Consider the following 14,188-nt stretch of genomic DNA (forward strand, 5'->3'; position numbering starts at 1 on the left):
CCTGAACATATTCTGCATTAATTTTGCACATGTTGCGCATATTTCGACATATAAATTTTGCATAAACATCCACAGTTTATTAATGTAAAATGCTGAACTAAAACACTTTCTTTCATTTGGAATGAAAAAAGATAAAAGAACTTGAATTTTTCCAACTTTTTTATCTGAGCCCATGACGAAAATTTAAAGAACGCGTTTTGCATTCAGATCTCGGTAATTTGCATGCATGCCGAAAATTTCATCGAAATTCGTTGAAACAGACGTTGAAAAATATAAAAATCTGCAGATTTCTTGCGGGTTTTGATCGAAAATGTAAAAAATCGTGACGAAACTGCGATTTTTACGATACTTTTGCAACACGTAACAACGTCAACCGATTTCGATAAAATTTTCAACATTCGCGTAAGTCACCAAGATCTACAAAACGCATTGTTTAAATTTTCATTATAGGCTCCGACAAAAAAGTCAAGAAACGAGAGTTCTTTTTTATATTTCTTGTCATTCCAAGTAATTTGGAAAATCGAAAAAAAGAATTTTCATCGTTGTAAAACTAAACGAGTTCCTTCAACATTTAAAAAGAAACTCAAGTCATTATTTAGGCGAGTTTTGAAAAAGTTGCGTATTGCGTTTTAGAAAGTGAGCAAATACTTTTGTCCGCCACTGTACGCCAACGTTTCTCCCTGTCTTCAATATATTTTCTTCGCACACTGAGGAAGGCACACATTGCGCCTTCAACTTCTTCTGCGAAGTCTCCTTAATGACCTCAATCGACTCAAAATGCCTTCTCCGAAGTCACGCGGGACCATATCCGGTGAATGCAGTGCTTGATTGATAACGTCTGTCGAGTTTTTGACCAAAAACTTGCTTACCAATCTCGAAGTGCGCCACAATGTGTTTTCCTATAACTTCCTTGAAGATCTTGTAAAGAAAGCGTAACGCGTTTTGCAGTCGCATTTACTGGATTTATTTGCGCATGTTTCAACAACATCCACAAATTTCTTTCGGTTCGAAAATAATATTGAAAACGGTGGCACTGAATATAGCAAATTCGCCCTAATTGACGCCGAGCCCGTACATAAAAATGGACAATTTGAGAAGAGGAGATACGATTATTCGTTTTTTAAGTTAACGATTGTCAACAGCTATAAAAACCAGCCGCAATGCTGGCATAATCGTACCTCCTCTTCCCAAACTGTCCATTCTTGTGCACAATTTCTGAGTAAATTAGGGAGAATTTACTGTAGTTTGGTTCTGCGGAACTAAATAATTTTTTAACAGATTCAGTGCACCGAAATGAAATTTCATACGTAATTTTTAGGAAGTGATTACAGTAATTTCTTCCGAATTCGCGCTGAGATCGAGCACAAAAATGGACAATTTCGGAAGACGAGGTACGATTGTTCGAGCCTTGCGGATTGTTTTTTTAGTTAGCAATTGTCAACAGCTATAAAAACGAGCCGCGAAGAATTGAATAATCGTATCTGCTCTTCCAAAATTGTCCATTTTTCTGCGCAATCTAAGCGCGAATTAGAGCGAAATTACTGTACTCTCAAACACAGTTAAATGAGCCGTTTATTTTGAAAGTGGCGTAAGTCACTTTTTTTTTTTAAATGAAAAGATACCGTTCAATTGTAATTAGTAATTACTGTAATTACTGTAATTACTTATGCCACTTTCAAAATAAACGGCTCAAATGTCAGAAGGATCGTTCCACGATGATCATGGTTGCGGTCATTTCGTTTCTCTGAAACGAAAGAAAAAACGCATAAGATCTTTATACCTTTATATATCTTAATATAGTAGGATACTAGAACGAAAGAAAAGAAGTAGACGATGGAGAAAATGGTAACTTTTTGGAATTTGATTATCGATTTTTTTCTTATTAATCTTTCAATACGATATATCTTTGAATATAAAAAGAATACATAAAAAGTAAGAAATTTCTGTTGATTCTAGTTTGAACGATAGACACAAGTATACTAAATTTTGAAGGTGATCGGTTAAGTAGATTTTGAGAAATCATGGTCGCCGTTTTGAAAAAACACAGTTTCGAGTAAAACACGTTCAAATTTAGCGAATACTGATCATCAGACTGCGGATTTTTACGCAAAATAAAAACTTTCCAGTACGTTTCTAAGACACAGAAATGAAATAAACATAAATTGTTTCTTCCAATTATTCGGATAAGTTGAAAATAGTGTTGTAAACGTTATTAAATTCTTCTTATATCTCCACAATTTTATTTACTTATTTTGAACATATTATATATATATATATATATTATATTATATATTATTATTATATTGTTATATATTATTATATATATATATTTATATTTTTTTTTATATTTATTTTTTTATAATTATAATATATAACGTTATAATATTATTTACATTAAATATAATATATATGTATATATATATATATATATATTATATTTAATGTAAATAATATTATAACGTTATATATTATAATTATAATTAATATATAATTATTATACTATTATAACAATAAATATAATATGTATAATAATATAACGTATATATAGTTAAGTATGGAAAATATAAAAGAAATAAGTAATATATAATAAAATAAAATAAAAAAATATACAAAATAATAACAGTATATATATTTATTATTATTATATTCATTTATAGAGTTATATATATATATATATTTTTATATTTTCCATACTTCGAAATTCTCAAGCAATTTGCGTTAATTAGACACTTACGCCGCTTGCAAATTTACTCTGTCTACATCAAAGATACGCCGCGCGCCGGCTCTTCCGTAAAATCGATTCCCACCTCTCCATAAATCCATGTATTATTATCGCAAGAAGTAAGAAGCTTCCTTATGTTTTCAAGCAACATCGCGGTCTTGGTTACGCGTAAAGGTAAAAATAGACCGAAGATGTCGGCGTTTCCTCTTGCTCCTGCAGAGAAGCCGCACACGGCACTCGGCAAAAAGCGACGTCGCTCGAATTGTTTTCCGCAAACGCTCCTGAACTTCTCGATCGCCAGCAAATTCTCGATTCCCGTTCACTTCCGGCAATTGCCGGTCAAAAAATTCGATTCCGCGTAAAGAGGCCGTCGGTCGGCGCGTGGGTGGGCGAATAGTTAGTTTCGAACGGGAGCTACGCGAATCGTTCGGGCGGGACATTGCGTCGGCGTACTCTACAGCGTGTAATTAAAAATTATTCGAGAAAACGATTCGCGCGGGCCCGACGGTCGTAAAGCATGATTGCGAGAGGAATTGCGACCGTGAAATTAAAAGCCGGCGGAGTACATCAAAATTTCATCTGTGATTCAATGGGGCCGACGGCGGCGGCGTACCCTGCAGAGACGGAGCCGCCTCGCCGGGCAACGTGACAAGCGCGAAACGCTTACGGTCAATAACGATGATTCCAATCATTATCTCAACTCCGAGAAACTCGTACGTGGCGGGACGGGGACGGAGCGGCCGGGGGATCGGCGGGCTGAGAACGCGTGTGTGACCCCCTTTGTGTGCAGACGAATGCAGTTGCCCGGTGCAATAGAAGTTAATCGAAAAAAGTAGGCAAGAGAGAGACGGGAAATAATTGAAGATTGGCTCCGGCGTCGCTTCGAGACGCTTGCAATTAGCCGGCGCACACGAGGGCACCGATGATGGTCTAGTCGCTAATTTCGTCTGACGTAATCGAAACGGACCGACGCGACGCCGCCCGCTGGAATCCAAAAAATGCCCTGGGTGTGCCCCGGACAGCCGCCGTCGCAGCTCGCGTTCGTGGCAGATTCTTTCGCGAATCTCATTTATTTTTATTGGCAACTCTTAACCGGCCCGCCAATTACTGTTCCGGTAAATATCGCATGTTGCCAAACAGAGCGGCGATCGTTATGCGAATAACTTTTTTCATCTAGATAATCGTTCCGAACGAATAAATAATTGATTCGCTTCGTTCGCGAACAATGTTCTTTTTCTCTTTTCTTTTCCGTATATAGTTGCCATTACCTGGCTCGCGAATAAATTGCCCGCGAATAAAATATTATTTGCCGTTGCGGGCAGAAATAATTGACTTCCACGGCATTATACTATGATTGCAATGACGCATAGAACGTTCTCTCGCAAATGCCAATTTACCTGCGACTCCAAAGCAAACGGCCAAGGAAACCAATCGGAAATTCCATCTTTCTTGCTTCCTGTCAGAAGCAGTGTTTTTGCACCAAATTGACATATATTTGCTCGCAAAGTCCACTACCAAGCGTTTTACACGTATTTGGTCGAAGCAGACTTGGCTGTCTGGAGAAGTATTGCTGGCATTGAATGCAACGCTCAAGAAATTCAACACCTTTTTGTTCTGTTCACGATCTTTTTTTCAGGTGCATTCATAGCTATTCGTCATTCGCGAATAACGAGTCAAAATCATATTCTCATTCGTATAAGCTCTTCTCGAAGAATTGTAATTCTTATTGGTTATTCGTCAATCGAGTGAATTTTGCACGGCTCTGTTTACAAATCAGTAAGTGCAAGTCAATTTACGCTGAATCATTGCAAACACGATGATTTAATAGGGATTTGCATGAATTTTTAAGTAATTACGTTAACGTGTATATTGTAATGATGACATGTTCGAAGTTTCTTTGTGTTTGCACGATGTTTCTTTATGAGCTGCAAACAGTCAAAGATCACAGAAATCGTAGCCGGTAATTGTGAGAGAAATCTCAAGATTTCGCAGTCTTTAATTTGTTTGCAACTCATTACAATGTCAACGGATGTCGATAAAATTTTCAGCGTTCGTATAAATTACCGATTACTTCAAAACGCTTTTTTTCAATTTTCGTTACAGGCTCCGATAAATAAGATGAGAAATCGTTATTATTTAATTTCTTTGCCATCCCAATCGATTGAGAATTTTTTTAACCATGATCTAGTAAATTAATCCGTCGGATATCTCAACGAAATGTATTCGATTATAAAAAAAGTTATTTCGTTTTAAAGAACGTGCGAATTGTTCGAATTCATCGTACAAAAAAATCAAATTTCAACCGAGAAAGTTCTCGAATACGTGTGTTGTAATTGGAGGTCCCAATTATAATTGGAGATTCAATGATCGACATGGGGAATGAAAGGTTTTCATGAAAATAATGTTTGTTACTTGCAAACCTCGAAATTTTTTTTGTAAAAAATACGGATCGATATTTTTTCGAAATTTGTATTCCGGAGGTTTCATTAAAGTTGATTATTATCATCTGAGAAGTCTCTCTAGCGAATGCAGTTGATATTTCTGTTTGAGTTGATACACTTCTATTATCACTTTTGCGTTAAAAACATCTGTTTTTATTATGATGTTTAATTACAATCAATTTCCGAAGGGAATTATAAGTAATTCCGCTGACTTGATAATGGCATGGAGTGTAGTTTAGATTACTTGTTAGATTTTACTATTGAGTATTAAATCTATACAGGGTGTCCCTAAAATGTCACAATCTCGATGTCATTTGAAGTAACTTTTTCCTTAGCGAAAATGCAATCCGCGGCTTCGTTTACGAGTTATTAACGAAAAACAGTGACCAATGAGCGACGAGCTCGACTGGCGCGAGGCGGGCCAGCCGACGAGCGCACAAAGCCCAGTTCCGCTCATTGGTTCGGCCGTCTCGCGCCAGTCGAGCTCGTCGCTCATTGGTCACTGTTTTTCGTTAATAACTCGTAAACGAAGCCACGGATTGCATTTTCGCTAAGGAAAAAGTTACTTCAAATGACCACAGGAATCCTCCACTTCCAGATTGCGAGACATTTTTGGAACACCCTGTATATTACAATTTTGCTGTCTAGATTTAGGTTGAACTGAAGTAACCAGTAATATTTTTTAATTATACCATTTAAGATGTTACGTTTGGATATAATGTTGTCTTTCCATGTCAGTCTTTTAAAGCATCATTCCAAAAGAACCTAGCTTGTTTATGTTGTGCAATAGGAGTGTCATTAACAGTAGATTTACAGAAACCGTAAAAATGACGGATTACTAATTTTTTAATTTATATATTTAATATATATATATTTAATTTTTATCGTAAAGATACATTTATGAGTTATTTATTCAATTTATATGTTACTTACGGCAAATGTTACAATAACACTTGTTAAAAATCAGAATAAATGTCTTATCGTTGCTTTTATAAACTAATATAAAACAGTTGTTTTTTGTGCTCCGTAAATCTAGCGTTAAATACTGCCGTCAAACAGTTGTTGTTTTTACGTAAGGCAAAGGCGACGTGCACGTATTTAGTTTCGTTGATTTTAATGCGCCATTTATCGAACAATTCTTCGATGATATTAACGTGACTCTGCAGGCATTCAATGGCCATGCTAGGGTCCGCATAGGATGCCAAGAAGGTCGCGTCATCAGCAAATGTAGCTGTGATTACTTGATCGCTGTTGGGCAAATCAGCCATTAAAAACATAAAAATCTGTTGTTTTTTTTTTTAGCAAACATGAGCAAGTTCAGTTTTTCCAGGATATTATTGCGCACATGTTCAAAATTATTTTCCGTGCAAAACACGAGCATTATGACACGCTCGGCAAATTTGTTATAATTTTTAAGAAGAAAAGAGACAATTTACATTCAGTGAGACAATTTATATTTATTGTTATTATATGTACATATGTTATTATATTTATATTTATTGCATGCCTGCACTTAGTTGAATGCTTAAATATCGATGACAAGAGACAGAATTTTATTTTGACATAAAAGAACGGAATTATATTGGGTTGGCAACTAAGTAATTGCCGATTTGTTCAGTGAAATAAAAATTTTTTTTACTTGGAATGAAGTTTAACCTGTAATGTATTTTCCATTTTGTTCGATGACCTTTCGCCATCTCTCTGACAACTTGAAAATTCCACGCTCGTAGAAAGTCAGAGCCTTTTCGGCCAAAAACTGAGTTAAGTGAGATTTTGCAGCGTCATCATCGTTAAAAGTTTTACCACGAAGGGAGTTGTCCAGGGATCGAAATAAGTGGTAATCCGATGGCGCGAGATCAGGGCAATATGGTGGGTGTAACATCAATTCCCAACCAATATCCATCAATTTTTGCCGAGTGGACAAAGACGTGTGCGGCCTAGCATTGTCCTGCTGGAAAATGACACCTTTACGATTGACCAATTCTGGTCGCTTTTCCTTGACCGCTGCATTCAATTTGTCCAGTTGCTAACATTCACCGATAATAAAAAATAACATAATAATAATAATAATAATAATAATTTTATAATAAAACATTTACGGATATCATAAAAATGGGAGTGAGAGACATTGCATTTTGGCAATTATGGAACATACCACACCGTGTATGCAACCAAATTGGATCAGAAATGATAAACAAACAAATAAAACGGATGTCAAAATTAGTCCAAGAAGTAAATAAAAATCGTGGAGAAGAAAATTTAATTTTCTTTTATAAGTTTGACTTTATTTTTATTACAGTGTAAAAGAACATATAAATATTATACACATACAATTATTCGTTTGAAACGAATTGAAGAAATTATAACAATTTCCCATCGGGGTTTCTCGAATTTATTTAATTTTCTGCGAGTGTCCCAATACTTTTGGAGGGGAGTGTACGCGTGCGCGTTTGTACGAAGCATGAAAGAGGAACGAGCGCGAGAGTGCCATACAACGAAGACGTGTTTACAATTTGTTATTAACAAATATATTTTCAGCGACACCTTTGTTCCTTATTTCTACAGTTGTTAATATTCTCGCTGTTGAAATTTGACGAATTAAAACGAGCCTACGGTTCAAGAAACCTTTTCCCGCGTTTGTCGCGACACGAACTCTTACAGCAGGAAGTCTCTTCTTCACAGCGGCCTTCGAAAAGTTGATCTACGACCTTTTTTGCGGTTTTATTGCTCCTTAAATGGAAAGGGCCCCCGCTTACATCCTGCGAGCATACAGTACACCCGTCCCTCAATTTACGCGGCTCCTTTTTGCTCGGTAAATTATAATGCTACTTACACGGAATTTTTACGCGCGACATCAATTCACGCGGCCAGTAAATCTTTGCGAGGCTCTTGAATTAGCAAAAAAAAAAAAAATTGTACACTGTCATTGTACACATTCATCGAAATATTCAACGAGCCTTGAAATTTCGACGAAATTTAATGAAACGTTGCGCCGAATGTCAGCAAATTTATTGAAATAAGTTATTGAAATTTATTCGTTTGTTTTTCGTTTTACGAAAAACGCTCGCTTCGTTTTACCACGAAGGGAGTTGTCCAGGGATCGAAATAAGTGGTAATCCGATGGCGCGAGATCAGGGCTATATGGTGGGTGTAACATCAATTCCCAAGCAATATCTATCAATTTTTGACGAGTGGACAAAGACGTGTGCGGCCTAGCATTGTCCTGCTGGAAAATGACACCTTTACGATTGAGCAATTCTGGTCGCTTTTCCTTGACCATTGCATTCAATTTGTCCAGTTGCTAACATTCACGGATTATAAAAAATAACATAATAATAATAATAATAATAATAATTTTATAATATAACATTTACGGATATCATAAAAATGGGAGTGAGAGACATCTATAACTGAAATCGGCAATTACTTAGTTGCCAACCCAATACAAAAAGTGGATAGTAGAACGTACGTGGATATACGAAGTATGCACTAAAAATAGCTAAGCAAAAGTATTTCAACATGATAACGCAGCTGTGCATATTGCAAGAATAACACGAGCTTATTTCGAAGATAAAAATATGGATATTTTACTGTGGCCAGCAAGATTTGCAGGATTTGATTATTATTGAAAACTGTTCGGGAATGTCAGCTGAGGAAGTATACTCAAGGGGAAAACAGTTTAATGCCATAGAAGAATTAAAAAGATGTATTGAAAATACGTACGGAAGAATTTGAAACAAAACACAATTTTAATAAATTGTATAAATCTTCACCTCAAAGAATGTTGGAAGTGGTAAAAAGGAAGGGTAGAAATTCACATTATTACAAGGTAACAGAAAGAATTCTATGTGTTGATTGTTTATGGAAAACTCAACTTGTCTTATAATTTTGTCGCACCTGTTTTTTTATAAACTGTCACCATTACTATAAAACAGCACAAATACTGAATACTAAATATATATAATATATATATTTATAATATATACTAAGTATATATATATATATATATATATATATATATATATATATATATATATATATATTTTATAAATACTAAATATATATTTTTATATATGAGCCGTTTATTTTGAAAGTGGCATAAGTCACTTTGTTTTTAAGTCGATATATTTACGGGTTTGCGTTTTAACACGTTTAAAAATATGGATGCTAACTTTCGAGAAGATTTACTTGCATTTGTTATCTCGGGATACTGATATTGTTCTCAGTATAAATAATTTCGTATAAACATTAGAAAATCACCACTTTTCATTTACGGTAAAGCGACTTATGCCACTTTCAAAATAAACGGCTCATATGTTACTACAAAAGGGATATTCTGTATACGTTCATATACAAAAACATTGTGCACGTCCGTGGTTTTTAAGAAACGCTAGAAATTCGGCAGCGTCCTACAGTTTTGTCGCGGTGTGTACCATTGAGGCCGCGCTTCGGAGTTTTGAATGGGAGCGGCGATGCGTTTGTCGTTGAGCTTGTTATAGCTCGTAGCATCGTTCATTATGGTTGTCAATATTGAGGGAGCGCTACAAAAATAAAGAGAACGTCTAAAAGAGACACAATAGTATTGTTCTATTTTTATCGACTGGTTCCCATAAAACCGATAAGCTTGATTTGAGAGATGGATTACCTTGATATAGATAGAATATATTAGAATATATTATATTAATATATATTAGAATATATTATATTAATGTATATTAGAATATATTAGATAGAATATATAGATAGAATAGATTATATTAATGTATATATATATATATAATATATAATAGAACTCGCGCAATGTGAAATCTTTAAAATCTCATCACACACACACAAATCAAGGTAATCTATTCTATCTATATATTCTAATATATATATATATATATATATATATATATATATATATATATATATACATTAATATAATCTATTCTATCTATATATTCTATCTAATATAATCTAATATATATATATATATTAGAATATATAGATAGAATAGATTACCTTGATTTGTGTGTGTGTGTGTGTGATGAGATTTTAAAGATTTCACATTGCGCGAGTTCTCGAGGCAATGGTACGGTGTACAGAGCGAGATACAAATGCCACGGGTCTTCTATTAAAATCTCGGCAGTTTGTGCAATCGTGTTTATTGCATTTCGCGTTGGCAGCGATCTAGAGGAAGCGCGGCGACACTCGGCTACCACGAGACGCCTGCCACGACGACGTTCGATGAACGGAGTGAGACGGATCGTATCGCGGGTCGTCGATGACCCACCGGAAATTTTTCCCCCGGGTCAAAGTTCGTCGCAAACAAATAATGTTACTTATTGAACGAGCCGAAAAAAAAAGATGTGCATGCCGACGACTGCAAGTGGTCTTCATAGTTCGTTCGAATAGATCAAGAGTTTATCGCGGCAGCGATAGTTGGCCGAGAGCAAAAATCGAGCATTTTGCATGGCAACGAGGAAAAGTTTTCGCATGTTTTCAACTCAGGATAATTGTTCGAAATATTCGAGCGGAATGACGGTGCATTTATGCGATGCCCGCGGTTTCGGTGAACAGACTCGTACGTGTGCATGTAAACAAATATCTTAACGCCGATAATTCTCTGTACGTACGAAATCGTCGATTTCGTGATTTTAATGATTTTAATTTTTAACGATTTTTTTCGTAATGATTTTTCCCGCGCAGAAATTCGCAAACGAAGTTATTCGTTTCTTCATAGTTGCTACCAGTTAAGGTCTATTCCGTTCAGTTTGTTTTCTGGGTCAGTAGCGTCTCAGTTGAATTATTACATTTACGCTTGTCTCCTTGCATTTGTCGAAAGTTATTGTTGAAATCTGTAACAATTCGGGCAAAGTTTTAATAGATGAATTCGCATAAAGTGGGAACTTACAATATTTACTAAAAGTTTCCTCGTAATGAAGATAAAGTGGAAATGACATTATTATTAGCTGACGACAATGATTCTCTTAATTTTAGAAAAATGCACGAAAATTTGTGTATTTAACTTTTATTTTAACTTTAATAAAAGTTAAAATAAAATGAAATTTAATAAGAATAATGGTATGAAACGTGACAATTTAGGGGTTCAGTTAATATTTTGTGGGCATAGAAGTGTTCAAAAGAATCTCCTGAATTGATATCACGCCGGAAAAGGTCATTTGTTATTGTAAATATGGAGCACAGATGATCCTTGCCGCAACTTCCATAAGACGCAATAGAAATTCCGGCATGAATTATCTGCTGCTGAAAATATCAAAGTAGCGCCAATACACATAGCGGCAAAACGCTCAAACTATTCGTCAAAATCACCCACAAATGATAACTGTGATAGTGCTACAGATGGCGCCACTAAACAAAGCCTTTGGAAAAACAGTAATAATTATTCGTGTAATAACGCTATATTTATACAGCCAATGATTATGAAAAAACGCAGTAAGAATAATTTATACTCTTCATTTTCAACGATAAACAAAAATTCTTCTCGTGAGACAGATCCAGGAGAGTCTTCTGAATATTTCCGTATGCTCAAATGTTCATTAGTTATTAGATTCTCCTGTGAAACAAAAATTAAATACTGTAGAAACGCACAGGATCAAAACGGTAGCAGATAATTAGACTACGCTTCTATTTTAAATCGGAATCAGAACAGAGCAGATAGAACTACAATTACATTGTAATCAAACAATGTTGGATAATCGAGTGTCGGATAATTTTTACTGCACGAACATTTTCATTCTAGAGTACCTTGTGTTCGTTTTAATAGAATATGGAATTGATAACGAATTCTTTTTTGATCGGAGCTAAGTTTAAAATTGTATTATTAGTGGCGGGAGATAGAGAAAGAGATTGGAAGAGTTAAATTGCCTAATCGACATTGTTTGATGGAAATTTTACGAAACAAACAACGCGAGAGTTTCAAAGTGTTCTACATATGTGGAAGATATGGACGGTGGCCTATACATATACATATAACCTAACACATAACACACATATCCAGACACACATATAATATAACCTAAACTTGGTTCAGTACTAGTCACCTGATGTAGGGGTTTGACACGTATGTTTGTCCCTTGTTTCCGGATTTGTGTATAAATGTCAGTGTAGCAGCCATTATGCTGCAACTACGCGCCCGCCTAAAGAAACTTTCATTTTTATGGCGGTACACGGCCGGCGACGGAATAACAGTTAGCGGATTCGCTTGCAGAGGCCAAGGACGAAGTAATAAACTTTCCCTGGCCGTTGCAAGTCGAGAAGGATTTTAGTAACCTTTTTTGACAACCCCACGTGTACAGCAGATGTTGCTGAAAAATAATTACCGGCCGCCTACCGCTACAGGGCTACCTGGGAAAACCCTGAGGAGAAACCGTCTCCTTGGACAAAGGAAGACGAGGTTCCGCCGAACGTATATAAGTGGCAAAAATCGGCCGCCCAAAGATGGAACAGGGTAGTCAGTTCGGAGAGTCCGGCCAGGACAGTCCGGTCAGAACAGCACGGTTCCGGGTAACGCATAAGTCCGCGAACGAGTCAGTGAAATATTATAATTGAGGGTACGGAGCATTTCGCGTACGCAGCTCCCTCATGAGAGAGTTGACCATGGGGAAGATATCGTCGTCTTTCATTTTTATCGTGATCAGGTACATCGAACACGACAATATCCATGCGATTACCATAGCATTCGAATGACACACGAAACCTACATCCGAGGTCAACATAACCTCATTGCCCACCGGTTTCGTAAATAAAACAGTCAAAGTAGTTGGATTTTCGCTACATTTAATGCGATTTTAATTTGCAGTTCGTAAGAGAAAGTCTCCCTGGTAGATTGTTCAGCAGTAACGAAAGTGTGCACCATCGCGGAGCAACCTTGTTATACGTTGATTAACATTCCAACCGACACAGAGCTCCAGTTGAAGCTGGATCTAGAGGAGGGCGATGCCCAGACGAAGATTGAAGCCCTGAAGAAGACCATCCACATGATCCTGAGTGAAGAACGTCTGCCGGGACTTCTGATGACCATCATCAGGTTTGTCCTGCCACTGCAAGATCACACAATCAAAAAGCTTCTTTTAATATTTTGGGAGATAATGCTGAAAACTTCTCCAGATGGCGAGGTCACCCTTTAGAATTGCACTCTGGAGTTAGCAACGATGGGCGACCTGAAACTCGTGGAGAGGCCACAGCCCATTGTGCTCTCACAGAGAGACTTTGCGAGCATCAAGGCCAACATGAAAGTAACCTTCACAGAAAACGGAATTATATTTGGCAATATAGGTGTAGTTATTCAGTTGGACATTCATAATTTCAAGCTTTTAAGTAGAAGAAATTATTATAACAGAACAAAATCTCGGATGCCTTCGAATGCCTCCTAATTTTATTTAATTATTTCTAGTTTACGATGTATCCGGTGCTGGGCCTGACAGGAGTGTCGTAGTACTGAACGACATCATGGACTAGATAGTCCCAGCAGCCTGTACCAACGCGGAGTTCCGGCAGATGTGGACAAAGTTCGAATGGGAGAATAAGGTATCTGTAAATACCACGTTATCGGATTTGAGGGAGTATCTTGCCCATTTACTGAAGTCCACGAACATGCGCAGTCTGACCCTGGAAAAGGTAGGTTCATTTTATTTAGATTATGTGGAAAGTTGGAGTGTAACTGCGACATGTTCCGATATTTCAGGCACTTTCCGGACTAATATAAATGACTTTCCGGACGAATATGTGCGCAAAATCGATATTCGTCGAGGATGCATTAGCGAATATGTCCATTGAGAAACCATTAAACAAACCGGATGCCCTGGTGGTCGGCCATATTCGTATCAGAGCGAAGAGTCAGGGGATGGCGTTGTCGTTAGGGGACAAAATCAATTCCACGCGAAAGGGCCCCAAAGTTTGAACATTCAAACCTGGGACACCCTGTATGCACGATACTTTAGCCTGTAAGTCTCGATTTCGTTCGATCGAAACTGATTTATTTGGTACATATTTTTTAAGAAATAAAGAACGAACACACTAC

General features: G+C 36.6%; 1 protein-coding gene and 1 long non-coding RNA gene across 6 annotated transcripts; one reads left to right on the plus strand and one right to left on the minus strand.

Annotated features, from left to right (window-relative positions):
• Positions 1 to 9,185: 9,185 nt before the first annotated feature.
• LOC117222061 (uncharacterized) lies at positions 9,186 to 12,337 on the minus strand. The gene is made up of 3 exons (XR_004490609.2): positions 12,210 to 12,337; positions 10,168 to 11,003; positions 9,186 to 9,704 (listed from the first exon to the last, which is right to left on the minus strand). It is a non-coding gene; the product is annotated as an uncharacterized LOC117222061 (long non-coding RNA).
• LOC117221996 (uncharacterized) lies at positions 11,875 to 14,187 on the plus strand. 5 transcript variants are annotated; one of them, XM_076520529.1, is made up of 5 exons: positions 11,875 to 12,806; positions 12,968 to 13,195; positions 13,276 to 13,445; positions 13,562 to 13,785; positions 13,853 to 14,187. In XM_076520529.1, the coding sequence occupies exons 2-4, from the start codon at positions 13,146 to 13,148 to the stop codon at positions 13,624 to 13,626; spliced, it is 285 nt and encodes a 94-aa protein (XP_076376644.1). In that variant the 5' UTR covers positions 11,875 to 12,806; positions 12,968 to 13,145; the 3' UTR covers positions 13,627 to 13,785; positions 13,853 to 14,187. The 5 variants fall into 5 exon arrangements, with proteins under 5 accessions (XP_076376644.1, XP_076376646.1, XP_076376648.1 ...); XM_076520531.1 differs by having other exon boundaries at positions 11,875 to 12,672; XM_076520533.1 differs by having other exon boundaries at positions 11,894 to 12,806; positions 13,276 to 13,403.
• The last annotated feature ends 1 nt before the right edge of the window (position 14,188 follows it).

Source organism: Megalopta genalis, chromosome 3, assembly GCF_051020955.1.
Source record: "Megalopta genalis isolate 19385.01 chromosome 3, iyMegGena1_principal, whole genome shotgun sequence".
NCBI classification, from domain to species: Eukaryota; Metazoa; Arthropoda; class Insecta; order Hymenoptera; family Halictidae; genus Megalopta; species Megalopta genalis.

What these genes read in the sequence shown, in the direction of transcription:
- LOC117221996 (XM_076520529.1), top strand. Translation starts at nt 13,146, where the DNA reads ATGATCCTGAGTGAAGAACGTCTGCCGGGACTTCTGATGACCATCATC. An exon ending in CTTCTGATGACCATCATCAG is followed by an intron (nt 13,196 to 13,275) that starts GTTTGTCCTGCC and finishes AAACTTCTCCAG; the next exon opens with ATGGCGAGGTCACCCTTTAG. An exon ending in TTATATTTGGCAATATAGGT is followed by an intron (nt 13,446 to 13,561) that starts GTAGTTATTCAG and finishes AATTATTTCTAG; the next exon opens with TTTACGATGTATCCGGTGCT.